This window comes from Chlorocebus sabaeus, chromosome 8, assembly GCF_047675955.1.
Source record: "Chlorocebus sabaeus isolate Y175 chromosome 8, mChlSab1.0.hap1, whole genome shotgun sequence".
Lineage (NCBI taxonomy): Eukaryota > Metazoa > Chordata > Mammalia > Primates > Cercopithecidae > Chlorocebus > Chlorocebus sabaeus.
In genome coordinates, this window is record NC_132911.1 from 120,482,533 (window position 1) to 120,502,506 (window position 19,974).

Below are 19,974 nucleotides of genomic sequence, written 5' to 3' on the forward strand. Positions count from 1 at the left end.
TCCACTTCAGCCCTTTCAGTTTTAACGAAACAAGTACAGTTTGTCATCAAACAGCCAAGTAAATTACACTACACTTTGCTATTAAACCTAATCTTTACTGGATATAACCATTTTAAAGAATGATCTACCTACCAGTAGTAGTTTACAAAAAAGGAAGCTATATTCTCTTTAAGATATTACCTAAAACCCTACCAAATAAAATAACATCCAAGTACCATAAATTAAATATTTTACCAAAAAAATTATAAACTAATTTTGAAAAGAAAGCAAATGCAACCAAGCTTTCTGTAAGTGCTAAAATTAGGAGCTTTTATCTAAGAAATGACCTATGGTAGACTTGAAGTAAAAATAAGAAAATCTTTACACAAAAACAAGAACTTGCAAAGATTCTTTTCAAAGCTTCATGCTTTGTAGAGGCTTTTTTCTCCAAGGTGTGGGTTAGGACTGAGCTGCAAGTCCAGAGCATTGCTGCCAAGACTTAAAATACCTGGAGTTGCTCAGCCAAACCAATGAAGTCTGAGATATTGAACAAAAGATCCGAATTTATCATATACAGAAACCAGGTGAGCAAAAAGTGACAAGGCGGCAAAAGATAAAAAGTGCTTATAGCACACCCACACCTTTTAATGTTAAATAGATATTTGGGGTGTTAACCATATAAATCCAGGCCAGATTTGCTGTAACAACTAAAGTTAAAAATTTTTTAATCATATTCCATTTACTTGGGAAACCATCCACTTTGGAATTCAACAGTAACTATTACCAACTATTAAAATCAATATCTACTACTAAAAATCATATCAACAATGTAAGAAATCACCCATTCAGGTTCTGTTTATTACAGTGGGAAGGTCATTCACTATCTTCATATCAAACATATCTAGGTTTCATATCAAACCTAGAGATCATAACTGATTTAAGTTATCTCCCCCATGAGAAGTACTGTGTATGCTGCCTTAAATTATACCCAAGAAGACAGCTACAAGAAACAAATGACAGATTGTCATCACTAGCATATATGTCACAAACAAAGTAAGTACTGTCAAAAAGCAAACGGCAATGAATTTCAATAAAGTGTCTGACCCTAAGGGAAAGGACCAATGGCCCGGGATGTTTGCAGGTTTATCCAAATCTTGGGAGGAACATAAAAATGGAAAAGTCTGGCCCAGTGTGGTGGCTCATCCCTTTAATCTCAGTATTTTGGGAGGTCGGGGTGGGTGGATCGCTTGAGGCTAGAAGTTCTAGACCAGTCTGGCCAACATGGCAACACGCCATCTCTACTAAAAACACAAAAATTAGCTGGGTGTGATGGCACATAGCTATTTGGGAGGCTGAAGCATGAGAATCACTTGAACCTGGGAGGTGGAAAACGCAGTGAGCCAAGATCGGGCCACTGCACTCCAGCCCGATCGACAGAGCGAGACTCTGTCTCAAAGGAAAAAAAAGGAAAAGTCAGATGGACTAAGAATTACCACCTACCTAATGTAGGTAAATTACCTTACTTAGGAACACCTACCAGTACTCTTCCCAATGCTCCTTAATATACTGATTTTCTTTACTATTTATCCCCAGTATCTTAATATGTGAACTCAGCAGTTTAAGGTTGCATTTTTCCAAACTTGAGAATATTTACTAAATTGACTTCTTAAAGCTACAAATCTTCTACAATATGACTGACTATTAAACATAAAGATTCTAATATCTGTTTTCTCATGCATTTTAAAGTTAGAAGTCTGTAAGACACCTGAGTTTTGAAAAATGTATTTCCCAATGCTCAAACAAGAAGCACTAGATTAACTGTTCTGTACACACCTTAACTTCTATTTCCTCCAACTAGATGTTAATGAAATCACATAAACTATTTGTACCGACGTCTCCTCACTGATAAAATAGGGATGTATCAATGAGTTGTTGTATTGCTTCAATGCCCTAATAAATACACAATACTTAAAACAGTACCTGTCACATAACACGTAACAACTACCGGGATCTTAAAGTGTATGAAGCTGCTATAAAATGTAAAAGAAAATGAGTCAAGGATGGCTGGATGTGATCTGAATTCAAGTTCTAGGATATATTCACTCTATGTCTTTGAAAAGCCATTCAGCTTCCTGGAGTGGGAGAATCACATGTATAATCCAGATAATACTAGTCTGCCCAGTTCCTGGAGCTACCAAGATATAACAATGTATGCTAAATGATTTTTCTATTATAAAAAGTCACTATTTGTAAGCAATAATATCTTACTTGCCTAAGCAAAAAATATAACTAAGCGATCAAAATGTCAGACTGCATAATGAATTTAATCCTCACTCACAAATACTCAGGTTAGAGATAATCCTGCATAACTGGTTCTTCACTCACAGCAAATAAAAACCTGAAAAGCAAGGGGATAAGAAACAGATAAATTTAACAACCAAAAAAGGCACCAACTAGAAATATAAACTACTCAAGGCACCTAAAATTAAATGACGGGGGACATTTATTATAGATGTAACAGGCTACCTGAAGGGATTTCTTGACAGATCTACTGTCTCGTCTGGTTCAATAACATGTTCTTTCTTTTTTTTTTTTTTTTTGAGAGTCTCCATCTGTCGTCCAGGCTGGAGTACAGTGGTGTGATCTTGGCTCACTGCAACCTCTGCCTCCTGAGTTCAAGCAATTCTCCTACCTCAGCCTCCTGAGTAGCTGGGATTACAGGCATCCGCCACCACACCCGGCTAATTTATTTTGTATTTTTAGTAGAGACAGGGTTTCACCATGTTGGCCAGGTTGGTCTCAAACTCCTGACCTCAGGTGATCCGCCCACCTCAGCCTCCCAAAGTGCTGGGATTACAGGCAGGAGCCCAGCCCAATAACATGTTCTTAATGATAATACTATGCAATCAAAACATGGTTAGGTTGTGTTCAATATTCTCTGACTAAAGCAGCAGAAAATTATGTATTACAATTCAGAAAGACATATAATTAAAATAGCTAAAATATGCAAGTTTTAGTGCTTGAAAGGATTTCAAATTATCTGACTGAAAAAATTATCTGACTGAAAAAGTTATCTCACATGTGAAACAACTTACGTATGTACCACTCAAGTCAGAAAACTGAAAGAAGAGGCCAAGGGTCATATAATTGTTTTGCTGTTAAAACATTAAAAGGCCAAACTATATTTTACTTCAGAACAGGATCTCAGACAAAAGCTTCCATTTCAATGGAATTTAACAAGCTGTTGTCTAGTCTCTTTAACTTCCTAGAGTATCACAAAAAATCTACAGTGACACATGTGACAGCCTGGCATTATAAATCCGCATTACTGGATTCAGGTCACAAAGCACTCCCACCAGCCCACTGCGGTGGCTCACGACTGTAATCCCAACATTTTGGGAGGCCAAGGTAGGTGGGTCACCTGAGGCCAGGAGTTCGAGACCAGCCTGACCAACATGGCGAAATCCCGTCTCTACTACAAATACAAAAAGTTAGCCAGGCGTGGTGGCGCATGACTGTAATCCCAGCTACTTGGGAGGCTGAGGCACGAAAATTGCTTGAACCTGGGAGGCAGAGGCTGCAGTCCCCAAGATCGCACCATTGCACTCCAGCCTGGGCAACAAGAGCAAAACTCTGTCTCAAAAAAAAAAAAAAACAAAAAAAACAAAGTACTTCCACCAAAATTTTTCCATTAGATTTGAATAACCATAAGGTAGCTAAGGTAGCAATAACATTTATCCCCAAAGTTGTTGTGAGGATCACAACATCTAAAATTTAACACAAAATTTAACCAAACAACACAAAGTTTAACCAAACATCCCTGTACAGGGTCTTATAATAGGTGCTCAATTAATGTTAGTGATTTTTCAGATAAGAAATCAACAAAAAGATGGAGACATACGAACAAGCTCAGAAAGCTAACTAGTTTATCCTCAACTGTGTGCTCTTTTCTCGCCAACACTCTATTAATTTCTACAAAGCATTTACTAATCCAGTTTCTTAATGATTGATTTTCAAGAAAATTTCCACGCAACAACAGTATATTCATTCATTCACAACATCTGAGTGCCTTCTATACACAACGTACTATTCTAGATACTTGGAAATACTGCAGCGAACAAATCTGACGTGGGTGCCACTCTCAGGAAGCTGATATTCTAGTGAAGAAATAAGCAACAAGTAAAAAGAGTTTTAGACAGAAACAAGGACTAAACTGGATACCACAATTTGCAGATGCTCAAGTCCTGTATATAAAATAGTATGGTATTAGTAATTGCATGTAACCTAGGCATATCTTCCTATATATCATCCCTAGACTGCGTATAACATTTAATACAATATAAATGTTATGTAAATAATTATACTGTATTGGTTATTTGTATTTTTAATTGTTTTTTTCCTAGTATTTTTGATTCATGGTTGGTTGAATCCATGGATGTGAGATTGCTGGATTCAGAACCCACAGATATGGAGAGTTGACTGTATATGTAACTCACACTTTTCCATTTATTAATAACATACTCTACCTTACTTACAAAACCAGGGGAATAAGGCATCTAATAAGATAACTTACATAAAGGGGAAAACAAAATTTAAAAGGTAAGAAATTTCAATGGCAATGGGTTTCAAGCACTGACTTGTGGAGGAGACAAATGTTTTACATTTTAGCCTTCGAAAGGGTTATTATCTCAATGAGAAGGGGAAAATATACTAACAGTAAATCACTAACAGTATGGATCACATACCAAAGGTGAATGATACAAGCTGTCATCAAAGACAGCAATGTTTCTTCTCAAACATTAATATGCTATAAATCACCTGACTGTGTAGGTCAGGAGAGGGGCCTGAGACTCTGTGATACTGTATGTCTGCATTTCTAACAAACTCAAGTGTAGCTAGTATTGCTCATCTTACTGATCATGGATCACACTTTGAATAGCAAGAGTCTCATGAACATAAGAAAGGTAAAATTCAAATGTTCTAGGGAACAAAGTGGGTTCCACATGAAAAGTTTAATGGAAAGAATTAGCTTGATCTTGTCTAGGAACAATGAGACCACCTGACAGAATGAAGACCCATTCTTTCATTTCTTTATCTTTGGCTTTTTTTTTTTTTTTTTTTGGTTTTTTCTTTTAACTCATCTGTATTTGCTACAACTTTAAGCAGAATGTGACTCAGGCACTACATTTCCATCCGCAAGACTAGCTCTAAGTTACTTTTGAACAGCTTTATGATATGCTTAGGTAGGCTTATAACTTTGCTCCTCCAAATGATACTTTTATTTGGAAAACAAGCACTCTGGAGAGTTCCTTCCATCAAGTTCCTTCAGTTTAAACCATTCTCCCATTTCACAAGGAAGTACCCAAGCACTGACTCTTGCAAGGTACACAGTAAGAGACACATTGACAAGTCTATTGGAATGGACAATTAAAAGATTATTGAGAGAGAACATTTCAACTTAGTGAACTGACAAAAATGGGTATCTATCCATACTAAAGATAAAAAGAGATGTGAAGCAATGGGATTCCTCATAAAGTGCTAGGACAAATGTGAAATGGTACAAATACTTAGGGAAATAATTTGACATTATGGTACTTAGTATAACTGTCGAGGAGCATCCCTAAGTCCTACCAATCATGGTGTGAGACAGACATATCAAGACTCAAAACACAGGAGAATATAAACTATGATTTAATTCATATTTATTCATATAGACAGGTGAAAACAATCAAACTGTTTAATACTCCATGTGGTAAAGCCACAAAAGAATCATTAAAACAAACCTCACCAATAGTGATTCATACAGGGGGAGAAGGGATTGGAGGAAGGGATGAAAAAGAGGAAGGGGTTTCAAAGATACTTCTTATGTTCTATTTCTCAAGTTGAACAGTGGGTAACTGGATGTTTAGACACTATCTTCCATGTACATTTTGATGTACTTTACAGTTCTTTGCTGATGTTATCAATAATCTTTAAAAAGTAATAATAATTTGGGGAGTCTGTGGTGGCAGATTCTAACAGCAATAGAGTTTTAGAAAGTATGAAAGACTACAAATATAAAATAGTCCTTTAACTATTAACTTAAAGAGGAAAAAAAGTCAAGGCAAAAAAAAAAATGGAACACAGGAAGCTAAAAGAGACAATGCTGAAAATTTTAATATGGGAAAGTCCTGATGATGTTTATGTGCTAAGGGAACATACAGTTGACCTTAAACAATATGGACTTGAACTGCACAGGTTCAGGGAGTGAACCTTGCATATAGGAAAGGCCAACTTTTCCAATATGTGAGTTCCACAGGGATCCACATGGCCAACTGTAAGACTTCAGTATGTACAGATTTTGTATACACAGGGGTCCTGGTTTCCCTGTGGATACTGAGAGACTGCTATGTTACAGAGACAGAGGAATTGATGAAATAGGTCTAAGATAGGAAAGGAAGGGTTCAAGAATATAAGAAAAATTGGTCTTGGCCACTATCAATGTGCCAGGAAGGAAGAAATGTGTTAAAACATCAGGCTAAACATAGGATGAGACTAATCTCTGGGTTCATCTACATCTACATATGGCTGAGAATGGTCATGAGAGTCGGGACTGTGCTCTACCTTGCTCACCTATATAATATCTCATATAGGTTATTGTAATACATCCCAGCATGTAGCAGAGCTAGACCTGGCATATGGTCGGCAATCAATAAATATTTGTTACATGAATGAAGAACAGAATACATCTACAGATTCAAGTTAAACTCTATGGAGGATTTTTTAAAAAACAGAGTAAGTCGATTAAGTCAACATTTTTTATTCAGTACGTGATGATGAAAGAGAGGAATTTCAAAGAAAAAGAACTTCATGAACCAAAAGCAAGGTCATGCTTACTGCTTGAATAAGGATGTGAATCTAGGTCTGTCTTTAGCATGACTTTATTTATTTATTTATTTATTTATTTATTTATTTATTTTGAGATGGAGTCTCGCTCTGTCGCCCAGGCTGGAGTGCAGTGGCACGATCTCAGCTCACTGCAAGCTCTGCCTCCCAGGTCCATGCCCTCCTCCTGCCTCAGCCTCCCAAGTAGCTGGGACTACAGGCGCCCACCACACCCGGCTAATTTTTTGTATTTTTAATAGAGACGGGGTTTCACCATGTTAACCAGGATGGTCTTGATCTCCTGACCTCGTGATACACCTGCCTCAGCCTCCCAAAGTGCTGGGATTACAGGCGTGAGCCACTATGCCCGGCCTTTAGCATGACTTATTAAAGAAAAAAACAAGTAGTCTGAGTGGCTGGAATTTACAGTTCCTACAAAGCTTGGAAAGAAAGGAAATAAACCTGAACATAAATGCAAGAAACAAGAACAACATTTTGGTGGGCTTTAAATTCAATGGAAAGTCATTGCAAACATCTAAGGAAAGAAGTTAAAATCTGAATGTTCACATTAAATGAACATTTTAATAAAAGTATGAATGGTAGAGACTGAAGAGGGCAGGGGAAAACAATATTAAAATAACCTATATAAGATACTAGAACATAAACTAGGAGTAGTATAATAAAATGGAATACATACTCACTCATTTACCCTACTCTGTCAATTAACAGGTTCAGCATTGGAGATAAAACAGGTGAAAAAGCATAGTCCCTGCCCTCAGTAGCATATATTCTGATGGAGAAAACAAAGAAGAAAACAAACAAGATAGTTACAGGCTGTGGAAAATCCTAGACAGAAATACAGGGTGCTGTGATGGAAAAGTAAGGAGAAGAACAAGTCTATAATTCTATTTTGGACATGTTAAACACGAGATGCCTATGAGATATCCAAATAGTGACGTCAAACAGGCAATGGGTAATCAAGAGAAGCATTCAAGAGCCATTACTGGCAGAAATATAAATCTGGGACTTACCAGCACATAAATAATATTTAAAGCCATGAGCACAGATAAGAATACCTTAAAAAATACTACTATAATTACTGAAAATAAAGCAGCAGCTACACCTAAATTGTGACTTATTCTGTCCCAGACATTGTTCTACTTATTGACATATATTCAGTCCATTTAAAGTCTCAAAACAATTCAGATGAGGAAAATGAGGCACAAAGACTTGCCCAATGTCATTCAGTGAATTTCAGAGCTGGGAATCAAACCCAAGCAGTCTGGCTCCAGAGCATGTACTTTTATTAACTTCATTACACTACCTATGTCAAGCAGAGACTAAAAGAAAAGCCAAAACCTAAACCATGAGGCATTCCAACATGCACAGATAGGGAAGAAACATAAAAGGTGAGGAGTAAGTGGCCTAAAAGGAAGGATAGTGATTGACTGGGGTCATACACCAGTAAGAACCCTCAGGATTTAGGTATGAAAGCAAAAGAAAGAAATCATAAACTATTAAAATTGATAGGGATAGTGGCAATCATTTTGTGGATGAGAAAATGTACCTTCGGAGTAAAACAATCATAGAACTGGCTGGTGGTTGCAGACTGGAACGCATGTCTCCTGATTACCAGTTCAGTGCTCTTTCTACAATTCTAATCTACATTAGCAAAGTTAGCTTTCGGAATGATTTGAGGAACATTAATATGGATGAGAGTGGCAAAGACACTGACAGAAATCTGACTGTTTACGACGACACAGGTACTAAACACTTTAAATACCTCAGAATTTCATTCTCACAAGCCTAATGAGTTACTATGTTATCATCATCCCCATTTTATAAAGGATAAACCTGAGGCCTAGAAAAATTAATAACTTCCCCAAGGTCATGCTTACTGCTGGAATAAAGATCTGAATCCAAGTCTGTCTTCAGGATTCTCTTGGCTAATATATAATACCGCTTTCCTAAGAGTAACACTGTTAATCAAGATGAAAGAAAGAAAGAGAGAGAAAGAGAGAAAGAGAGAAAGAGAGAAAGAGAGAGAGAGAGAGAGAGGGAGGGAGGGAGGGAGAGAGGGGAGGGGAGGGCAGGGGAGGGTGTAAGAGTTTTTTTAAATTGTATCTGGGCAAAGGTAGGTATACTTATAAGACATCCATGTGGAGACTGTATTAAAGATGGATGATTCTTGGTCACTCCATGTACAATCATCCATTAATAAAATTTAGAGTAACCAGTACTCCTTGTATCTAATAATGTATAAGGCATAAAGAACATACCATTTCAATGTTCCCTACATGATTTATGGTAACTGGAAAACATTCACAATTAAAATATGAGCAACCAAGATAAAAGAACCTTGCAACTGCATTATAATCTAGCTGCCTAAAATTATATAAACGACAGAAAAGCAGATGTCCAAAGATAGGGAAAGTTGTCAGGAATTCATTTTGTTAATATCTACCCAACCGGTGGAGAAAAAAGCAGAGAGGTACCCACTACTGTGAATGAGAGATAATTCACTAAGTTCATCAAGAATCTGGATATAAATAACCCTCAAGTAAAATAATCCTTTAGCTGCTCTTATTATGATTGATTTTGGAGTCACTAGTAAGCTTCTGATTTTTTATCCGATTTCCAAGGTGCTTTGGTAATCAAAAAGGGTCTTTTTGGTAGTAGATATGAGCATTTTCACCACTGAAAAGGTATGTCTTCCACAGCAAATGAGTAAATCAACATTTACATGTATATAAACCAATCTCCTGTGAGAAGGATTAATCGGTTCCTTAGCATTAATCAATTCTGAGAGAGCTGATAAAAAAAAAAAAAAGAGCATTTTGTGAAACCACAAAATTGAGAACCAGTTTCTTAACCTTCCTAAGCCCACTGCCTATTTGTGAAACTTGAAGTGATCCAGTCCATCTCCACCTGCAGGTCTCTTTTTAATTCAACAATCCCTCTTAAAGCTGCCAGGACATCGTTATGGAAGTGCTTTTATCACTGCCCTATGTTAGACAGTATTTGGCACTTAAAAGAATGTCCTAAAATATTTGCTGAATAAATGACCTCCAAATAGATTTATGCCACTGACCTGTTGCCTTTTTCAACTCTGGAAACTAAGTGATTCAAAGAGTACTGTTGTGACATAGCAAATTTAATAAGAAATATGTTTCTAAGAAATAAACATTTCCCAAGTGTATAAGTGGTACTTATTTTATTCTTTTTATTTTTTTATTTTTTTGATTTTTGAGACGGAGTCTCACTCTGTCACCCAGGCTGGAGTGCAGTGGCGTGATCTGGGCTCACTACAAGCTCCGCCTCCCGGGTTCACGGCATTATCCTGCCTCAGCCTCCCAAGTAGCTGGGACTACCGGCGCCTGCCACCACGCCCGGCTAATTTTTTGTACTTTTAGTACAGAAGGGGTTTCACTGTGTTAGCCAGGATAGTTTCCATCGCCTGACCTCGCAATCCACCCGCCTTGGCCTCCCAAAGTGCTGGGATTACAGGCGTGAGCCACCGCACCCGGCCAAGTGGCACTTATTTTAACAAGTGTAATCTAAGTTCCCCCACTAACTTTAGAGATTTGCAATCTCTAAAGACAAGTCATTTATTCCTGAACACACATCTGCCTCCCATGAGACAGGGAAAGCCAGAGTGTCAGTACACAGACCAAACAGTACTCCATTTTCTTTCTGTTTTTTGTTTTTGTTTTTTGAGATGCAGTCTTGCTCTATTGCCCTGGCTGGAGTGCAGTGGCACGATCTCGGCTCACTGCAACCTCCGCCTCCCAGGTTCAAGTGATTCTCTTGCCTCAGCCTCCTGAGTAGCTGGGATAACAGGCGCTGGCCAGCATGCCCAGCTAATTTTTGTATTTTTAGTAGAGACGGGGTTTCACCATGTTGGTCAGGCTGGTCTCGAACTCCTGACCTCGTGATCCACCCGCCTTGGCCTCCCAAAGTGCTGGGATTACAGCCCTGAGCCACCGCGCCTGGTCTGCATTTTCAAAGTATTACACAAGTGGCATTTAGAACAAAACATTCCAAAGTTAATCTCTTGCCTGCATCTTTCAAACTCTGCTAACCACAGACATAAAACTCATAATAATCATCATAACTAACATTAAATGATTACATTGTATTACATATTACAGGTCACCACATAAATTTTTTCATTTAATCCAAACAACTCTATGATATAGATACTTATCATTCCCACTTGACAGATGAGGAAAGCAAAGCTTGGAAAGGCTAACTTGCCTAAAGTCACAGAGCTGGTTAAGTGGAAGAGCCTAGAAGACTGAATGAGCTCTTAACCACCAGGCTACACTGTGGTATCCAGTTTAACTAAGTCAGTTCAACTGATTCAGTTACACGCTGGGTTTAAATTATCAATAGTTTCCACTTAAAAATACCCCCTTGCAATTACAATTTTCACATGAATTTAAAAGTACTTCCTTATTACAAATATCTAAGATCTGCATTAATAGGAAATAACCTTTAAAAAAAATCAAAAGAAGAGAGGATGCTTTTTAAAAAGAGAGGCAGGAAGGATGCTTGTAAAACTAAAACGTCGTACAAATGCATTTTGCTTCGAAACAACAGAAATAAAATTTCTCATTCTAGATTTTCCTTTTGCCAGCTAAGTCCATTTCCTTATCGAGAATTTCCTTGGATGTCCTAGTTCACGAACCTTAACTACTAAACACATCTAAGGCCCTTCTCTTTGATATTCTTTTGTTTTTCAGAATGAACACTACAAAAGAGTCTATTTTAAATTATGCGGTTTCAGATAAAGCGCCGAAGTACAGGCTCAAAAGAGGGGCTACAAGGTATACCTCCACTTGGGAAGTTATAGATGTCAGATCCCAGCAGGCAAGCAGTGGAGTTTCCCTACTCTCTCCTTCCCAGAGCCCTACTAGGTCCCTAAATCCTACTCGACACCTTTGTTAGCTGCTTGTCTCCAGCAGTCTTTCTCCAAATACCCCCACCGGGCATCTCGAAACAAGACCCCAGGAACCTGTCACTCACACCCCTATTCTCAGTCCCCTTCCTGAAGGCCCAACTGTCCCGTTAGAAGACAAGAGAAGGTTCTCGCCTCTCCTGAACAAAAAGTGAAGATGAAAGAGAAAAGTACTAGGGAAAAACTTTGGCCCAGCCACACCAAGCCCGGCGGGGAGAATGCTGAAAAGTACGTCTGGTGGGACGGGGTTGGGAACTGCGCTCCCTACGTGGGTCAGAGGAAACGGAACAGCACTCACGAGGCCATCTATCTGCACTTGCTTCACGGCTGAATCTCCGGAGCCGCCTTTGCCTTTGCCTTTCCCTGCTCCGCCGGTGGTGGAGCTGGAAGAGGTGGCAGTAGAACCGGTGCCTTCCTTGCGGGACGCCATCTTTCCAGACAGACAGGAAGAAAGAGAAACGTGGGTTACCGGAAGCGGAAGTACAAGTCTCGCGTGACGTCACCCGCAGGCCGGCGTTCGAGGGGCGGAGATGGAAGGAGAAGCCAAAATTGGGCCCCGCCTCCCTCCTCTTCTCTAGTTTTACCTTATTTCCAGGCGTTATCCTTTGTGCATGCCTACTGTACATTTTCGACCTCTTTCCAACGGAATGATCTAAGATGAAAATAAACTTTTTAAATGTTTAATCATTCACCATTAGGCAAACGGTCATAATAGCATTACAGTTCACATTATTTCTGTAGTGTCTCTTATGTAAAAATGCTTTCATTTCTGATCTCGCAATGAAGTGCTGTACTAACTCGCATTATGCATATTAGAAAACTGAGGAGTGTTTTGTCCGACATTATTCTGTTAATTAGCGGTGAGCCAGTATTGCTCAACTTGTTTTATGTAATTTTAGATAGCTACTTGTAACCACTTAGATTATACAGAAATTAAGACATGGAAACTTTTATCAGAATTACCAGAAATAGTAGCCTTCTGCTATTAGTTTCATGTAGAGATTTACATGAATAAAGTACCAAAGAAGTTATTTTAGGTATTGTTGAAGGATGATACAGAACATATTTTCTAAAAATCATGCTGATTTATGACACATTACTCTGACATACACATCTCTAGTCCTTAAAAGAATATGTGACAACTGTAAGAAGCCATTTTAGATAAGTAATTTTAAACATTCTTTTCTACTTCCAAATGACTTTTTTCCTATCCCTTATTTTTGAAATGTTTATTCATTCAATCAATATATATACAGAACTGATGAAATAGTTAAATCAGTAAACGGCATATCCTGCCCTGAAGTTTTTTGTTGTTTTGTCATTGGGATCTGGTGTTATATTTCAATCTGGGAGAAGAAATAATTACATGTTTCAAATTCTTAACACTGCAAAATGAAAAGTTAATATCCACTCATTTTGAGTGTATATGAAATATTTATCAAAATAGACTACATCCTAGGTCACAGAGAAAGTCTACAAATTTAGAGGTGCTAAAGGTTGATCCATGTAGAACTACACTAGAATTTGGTAATAGAACATTAACAAAAAGAAAAAAAAGAAGAAAGAAAATCTCTCATGGAAGAACAGACTGGAGATTTTTGCCTACCACTAGGTAGCTGGAATGATGAGCATTAGAAAACAGCTAGGCTACTTACGAACAATAACACATTTATTTATTGTTTTATCCTACAACATAGGATCCAGAGTTCATTCAAAAAAAAAAATACCCAAATGTCCAAGTTTCAATTAAAAATCTTTCATCTCCTCAAGAACCAGGATGTACATGCACTAGAAGATTTCAAACTAGATGAAACAAGACAATCAATAGATGCTGCTGAAATGACAGGGAAGTTAGAATTAGCTGACAAAGATTTTAAAGCAGCCCTCATAAAATGTTTCAATAAACAATTACCAACACGCTTGAAACAAATAAAGTCTCAACAAACAAATTCAGCTTATCTAAGATACACAAGATGTAAATAAGGACCAGCAAAGGACATAAATAGACACTTCACAAAAGAAGACACACACGTGGCCAACAAGCATATGAAAAAATGCTCAGTATCACTAATCATTAGGGAAATGCAAATCAAAACCACAATGAAACACCATCTCACACTGGTCAGGACAACTATAATTAAAAAGTCAAAAAATAACATGTTGGTGAGGTTTCAGAGAAATGGGAACACTTGTACACTGCTGGTAGGAAGGTAAATTAGTTTAGCCACTACGGAAAGCAGTCTGGAGATTTCTGAAAGAACTTACAATAGAACTATCATTTGACCCAGCAATCTTATTACGTATATATGGTCAAAGGAATATAAATCATTCTCCATAAAGACACATGCACATATCTGTTCATCACAGCATTATTCACAATAGCAAAGACTTGGAATCAACCTGGATGCCCATCAGTGGTGGATTGGATAAAGAAATGTGGTACATATATAGCATGCAATACTGTGCAGCTATACAAGAAATGAGATCATGACCTTACAGCAACATGGATGGAGCTGGAGGATATTTCCTAAGTAAATTAACATAGAAACAGAAAACCAAATACCACATGTTCTCATTTATAAGTGGGAGCTAAACATTGCGTACACATGACAAAGAAAGGAACAATAACTGGGGCCTATTTGAGGGTGGAGGATGGGAGGAGAACGAAGATTGAAAAACTACCTATCAGGTATTATACAGATTACCTGGATAACAAAATTATCTGTACACCAAACCTCCACAACACGCAATTTTCCCGTGTAACAAACCTGTGCATGTAACCCTTAAACCTAAAATAAAAGTTGGAAAGGAAAGGAAAAAAAAAAAGAACCAAATGCCAATGGAAATTTAGAACCTAAAAAGTACAATAACCAAAACCAAAAGCTAAATGAATGGGCTAACAGCAGAATCAAAAGGAAAAAAGAAAAAGGTCAGTAAAATAGAGATAGAATGATAGAAATGACCTAGTCTGTACAGCAGCTTAACAGAATGTAAAATGATGCACCATTGTGGAAAACAATATGGCAGCTCCTCAAAAATTAAGCATAGCATTACCAAATGATCCAGCATTTCCCTTTCAGGTATACATCCAAAAGAGTTGAAAGCAGAAATTCAAACATATTTGTACATCAATGTTTATAACATCATTATTCACAATAGCCAAAAATGGAAACAATTCACATGTTCATCTGCTGACGAATGGATAAACAAAATGTGGTATATACATACGATATGGTTTGGCTGTGTCCCCACCCAAATCTCATCCTGAACTGTAGTTCCCATAATCCCCATGTGTCATGGGAGGGACCCAGTGGGATGTAATTGAATCATGGGGGCAGTTACCCCATGCTGTTCTCATGATAGTGAGTGAGTTCTCATGAGAACTGACAGTTTTATAAGAGGCTTTCCCCTTTTGCTCACCACTTCTCTCTCCTGCCATCATGTGTTTGCTTCACCTTCCACTATGATTGTAAGTTTCCTGAGGCCTCCCCAGTCATGTCGAACTTCTTTCCTTTATAAATTACCCAGTCTCGGGCAGTTCTTTACAGCAGCCTGAGAACAGACTAATACAACATACAATGGAATATCATACAGCCTTAAAAGGAATTAAATTCTAATGCATGCTACAACATGGATGAACCTTGAATACATTATGCTAATTGAAATAAGTTGGACACAATAGAACAAATACTGTATTATTCCACTTATGAGATTTCCATAATAGTCAAATTCATCAAGAAAGTAGAATAGTGTCTACCAGCACCTGGGATGAGGGAGAACTAGGAGTTATTATTTAATGGGTACCAAGTTTCAGTTTGGGATGATGGAAAAGTTCTGGAGATGAATAGTGATAATGTTGAACAACAATGTAAATATACTTAATGGCACTGAATCATACACTCAGAGGTTTAAATGTTAACATTTATGCTACATATACTTTTTATGATTTTTCAAAATTTTACTCTAGTTTCAAGACAGATTAAATGTTACATGTATCTTACCATAATAAAAAAAAAATAGACTGGTACAAAAAATGAACAGAGCGTTGGGAAACTGTGGAACTGTAAGAAAAAAAAATCAGCCCAGGTGCAGTGGCTCACACCTATAATCTCAGCACTTTGGGACGCTGAGGCAGGTGGATTGCTTGAACTCAGGAGTTTGAGACCAGCCTGGGCAACATGCGAAAAAACATTCCTACCAAAAATACAAAAAATTAGCTGGGCGGTGGTGGCGTGTGTCTATGGTTCCAGCTACTAGGGAGGCTGAGGCAGGAGGATCGCTTGAGCCTCGGAGGCAGAGGTTGCAGTGAGGCAAGATCATGCCACTGTACTCCAGCCTGGGTGACAAAGTGAGACCCTAACTTAAAAAAAGAAAAAAAAAATGAACAAAAATCGAACAATCCTATCATACGAACCTCAAAAGGAGAAGAAAAAAAGAACAGGAATAAAAAAGTATTTGAACAAATAATGACTGAAAGCATTCCAAATAGGGCAAAAGTCATAACCTACAAATTCAAGAAGCTTAGCAAACTCCAAAAGGGACACCCCCTAAAGAAATTTACACCAACACATATCAAAGTCAAACTTCTGGAAACAAAGAAAAAATCTTGACAGCAGAAGAAAGAAATAACACCTTACTTATACAGGAAAAACCATTAGAATTAAAGTGAGTTTCTCATTAGAAACCACAGAAGTCAAAAGGAAGTTACACATTTTTCAACTGCTGAAAGAAAAAAATGTCAATCGAGAAGCAAATATTCAGCAAAAATATCCTTTAAGAATAAAAGAGAAATCAAGACATTCTCCGATGAAAAAACATTGGGAGGATTTGTCACTAGCCTACCTACCCTGGAAGAACTGCTAAAAGAAGTTATAAAGAAAGGAAAGGACAAGAACAAAAAACAAACAAACCAAACATTGAGCTATTCTTAAAGAAGCAAGAACACAGTATATTAAAATACAGATAATTATAGTAGCCTTTCCTTCTCCTCTTGAGTTTTCTAAATTATTTTTTATGGTTAAAGCAAAAATCATGAGACTGTCCAGCATGGTTCTAAATGTCTGTGGAAGAAATAGTTAAGACAATTACATCTAAATGGACGTGTTTAAGGACCTATATGGCCCTTAAAGTAAGTTTCTTAGTTTCTTCTACACGTCTGCATTGAAATTCAGCTGCTTTCCCTCACTTGGCTAAGAGGTAAAGTTTCTACATGTCACTCATACTGGTAAAATGACAAAGCACTGAACTGTGATAAATTATTTAAATATAATGTAAACCCTAGAGAAACCACTAAAAAGCTTTACAAAGAGATATACTCAAAATAACATAAATAAATCAATATATGATTTAAAATGTTCAAATAACCCAGAAGAATGAAGAAAAAGAAAAGAGACAAATAAAAACAGAGAGAATGAATAAAAAATAACTTAAATGGCAATCTTAAGCCCAAATATATTAATCGTTATGTTAATTTTTTTTCTTTTTTTGGGGGGGACAGAGTCTCCCTCTGTCACCCAGGCTTGGAGTGCAATGGCGTGATCTTGGCTCACTGCAACCTCCACCTCCTGGGTTCAAGCGATTCTCTTGTGTCAGCCTCTCGAGTAGCTGGGATTTCAGGCACCTACCACCCCACCCAGCTAATTTTTGTATTTTTAGTAGAGACAGTGTTTTGCCATGTTGGCCAGGCTGGTTTCGAACTCCTGACCTCAGGTGATCTGCCCACCTCAGCTTCCCAAAGTGCTGGGATTATAGGCATGAGCCACCGCACCCAGCCAATATAAATGTTTTAAATATACCAGTAAAAGGAAAACAATTGAATGAATGAATAAACGGATAAAAACATGATCTATCCATAGGCTGTCTATAAGAAATTCACTTCAAACATAGTAATATAAGTACAAAGAAAGTAAAACAATGGAAAAAATACACCATGTAACCACTAATCAAAAGAAAGCAGGAGTGGCTATATTAATATCAAATAAGGCAAAACTCAGAAAAAAGAAAATAATCAGAGACAGAAGGAGACAACAAACAATAATTGAATGGTCAATCACAAACAACACCTGAGAATTCTCAATGTGTATGCCCCTACAGAAATCAGAACTTATGTGAAGAAAAATCTCATACAGCTGAAAGGAAAAAATGGGCAAATCCATAATTATAGTTGGAGATGTCAACTCCCTCTGTCAACAATGGATAGTGCAACTATGGAGAAAATCAATAAGGATATAAGGATCTCAACAATACTATCAACCAACAGGATCGAATCAGTATTTATGGAACCCTCAAAGTACAAAATACATACTTTTTTCGAGTGTCCATGGAACATATAGGTCATATCCTGAACCATAAACAAACCTCAGCAAGCTTAAACATCACCAAATTTAATGATTTCTGAGTTGAAATTATTCATAGTGTGTTCTCAAATCACAATATATTTAAACAGGGAATTAAAACATAGGATAACAAAATTTTCTGAGTATTTGGAAACTAAACAACATACTTCTAGTAATATTAATCCACAGATCAAAGAGGAAGTCTCCAGGAAAATTTTAAAACATACACACAAACTGAACTAGATGAATATGAAAATATAAAATATTAAAATGTGTGGGGCACAGATATATCAGTGCTGAGAAAGAAGTTTATAGCTACCTGCCCACATTAGAAAAAGGAAATGTGTCAAATCCATCATCTAAGCTCTCTAACATCCTAGACAAATAAGAACAAAATAAACCTGAAGTATGCATAAGAAAGTAAATAACAGATTGTAGAAGAAACTAAATATATTTAATCACTTAAAGATGGTTGGTCACAACCATAAAATTGTCTTTCTGGCCTCCCATAAGGAAGTTCAATATTGTAGATATTAATTTCATTGTGGATATTTATTTATTATATAAAATAAATTTATCCTGTATTCACAACAAGATGTTCTTCATTCTCTTTGTCACAGAAACTAATGTTTTTAGCATACTTCTCCAATTGCTGGAAATATTTCTAATTTAGTTACAGGCGAAAAGAGAGAGGCTGATGAGGGCCTTCCAAACTAAGCTGTGGGTGCTGCCCATGTGTGATTACTGCATGAGGATAGGAAGCAGAGGACAGCCTGTCACACCTGAGTGAGCAAATAAAAAATAAACAGTCTAACTAGTTTAGCTTTTGTGGCATAATAACTCTACCCACTAGAAAAACAGCCCAATAAAAGTCAGGCTGTGACCATTCCATGCCTCAGAACCACCCAGTATTGGAGCTGCTTTCCCTCACTTGGCTAAGACACTTAAACCCCTTTCAATGCAGTAAAATGAGAGTCAGGACACCAAAGATGAACCCCTAAATGTTGTTAAATGTCATTTTATTACGATAGAGAGCGTTCACTTACAACAGAGAATATAAATTTGGGGGTTCATCTGGCTCGTTCTATATTCAGATGAGCCAAAAGATGTGTGTGTGTGTGTGTGTGTGTGTGTGTGTGTGTGTGTGTGTGTAAGCGCTTGCTGTGTCTTACTCTGTTGCCCAGGCTGGAGTGCAATGACACGATCTCAGCTCACAGCAGCCTCAACCTCCCCGGGCTCAGGTGATCTTCCCACCTCAGCCTCTCAAATAGCTGGGACTCCAGGCACAGAGCACCATACTTGAATAATTGTTGTACTTTTTGTAGAGAACCAGTTCCTCAGTGTTGCTCAGGCTGGCCTCAAACTCCTGGGCTCAAGTGATCCTCCTGCCTTGGTTTCCCAAAGTGCTAGGATTATAGGTGTGAGCCATCATGCTCAGCCTGCCAATTTTAATTATTTTAAACAAGAGGGAAATATATGTTATCATGGATCTGGATGTCTAGAGAAGGGCATACTCCAAGTGAAGCAGCATAAAGACTCCAGTTTCATTACTTGATGACTCTCTGGACTCTGTCTCCTGCCATGTTTGGGTTCAGACCGCAGACTGGCTACCACTATAATCTCAAGCTCTCAGTAGCAATGGAAACAATACACTTTTTGTTTTGTTTATTTCAAGAAAACTTCTCCCCCAGCCATAGAGAAAAGGTCTTTCTCATTAGCCTTATTGAGATCAATTTAAGTCATAGGCGTCCTTTTGTGTACACATGTGAAACGAGACTATGGGAGGTTATACTTTGAAGAGCTAAGTAATTTGTTCAATGTTATGAAAGAAACAAT

The 19,974-nt window shown here is 37.6% G+C and overlaps 1 protein-coding gene across 1 annotated transcript in view; it reads right to left on the minus strand.

Annotated features, from left to right (window-relative positions):
- EIF3H (eukaryotic translation initiation factor 3 subunit H) overlaps positions 1-12,269 on the minus strand; it is a 108,113-nt gene extending 95,844 nt beyond the window's left edge. The window contains exon 1 of the mRNA XM_008001406.3: positions 12,102-12,269. Coding sequence (XP_007999597.1) covers positions 12,102-12,233 — 132 coding nt within the window. The 5' untranslated portion in view covers positions 12,234-12,269. The remainder of the gene's footprint in view (positions 1-12,101) is intronic.
- Positions 12,270-19,974: the final 7,705 nt, after the last annotated feature.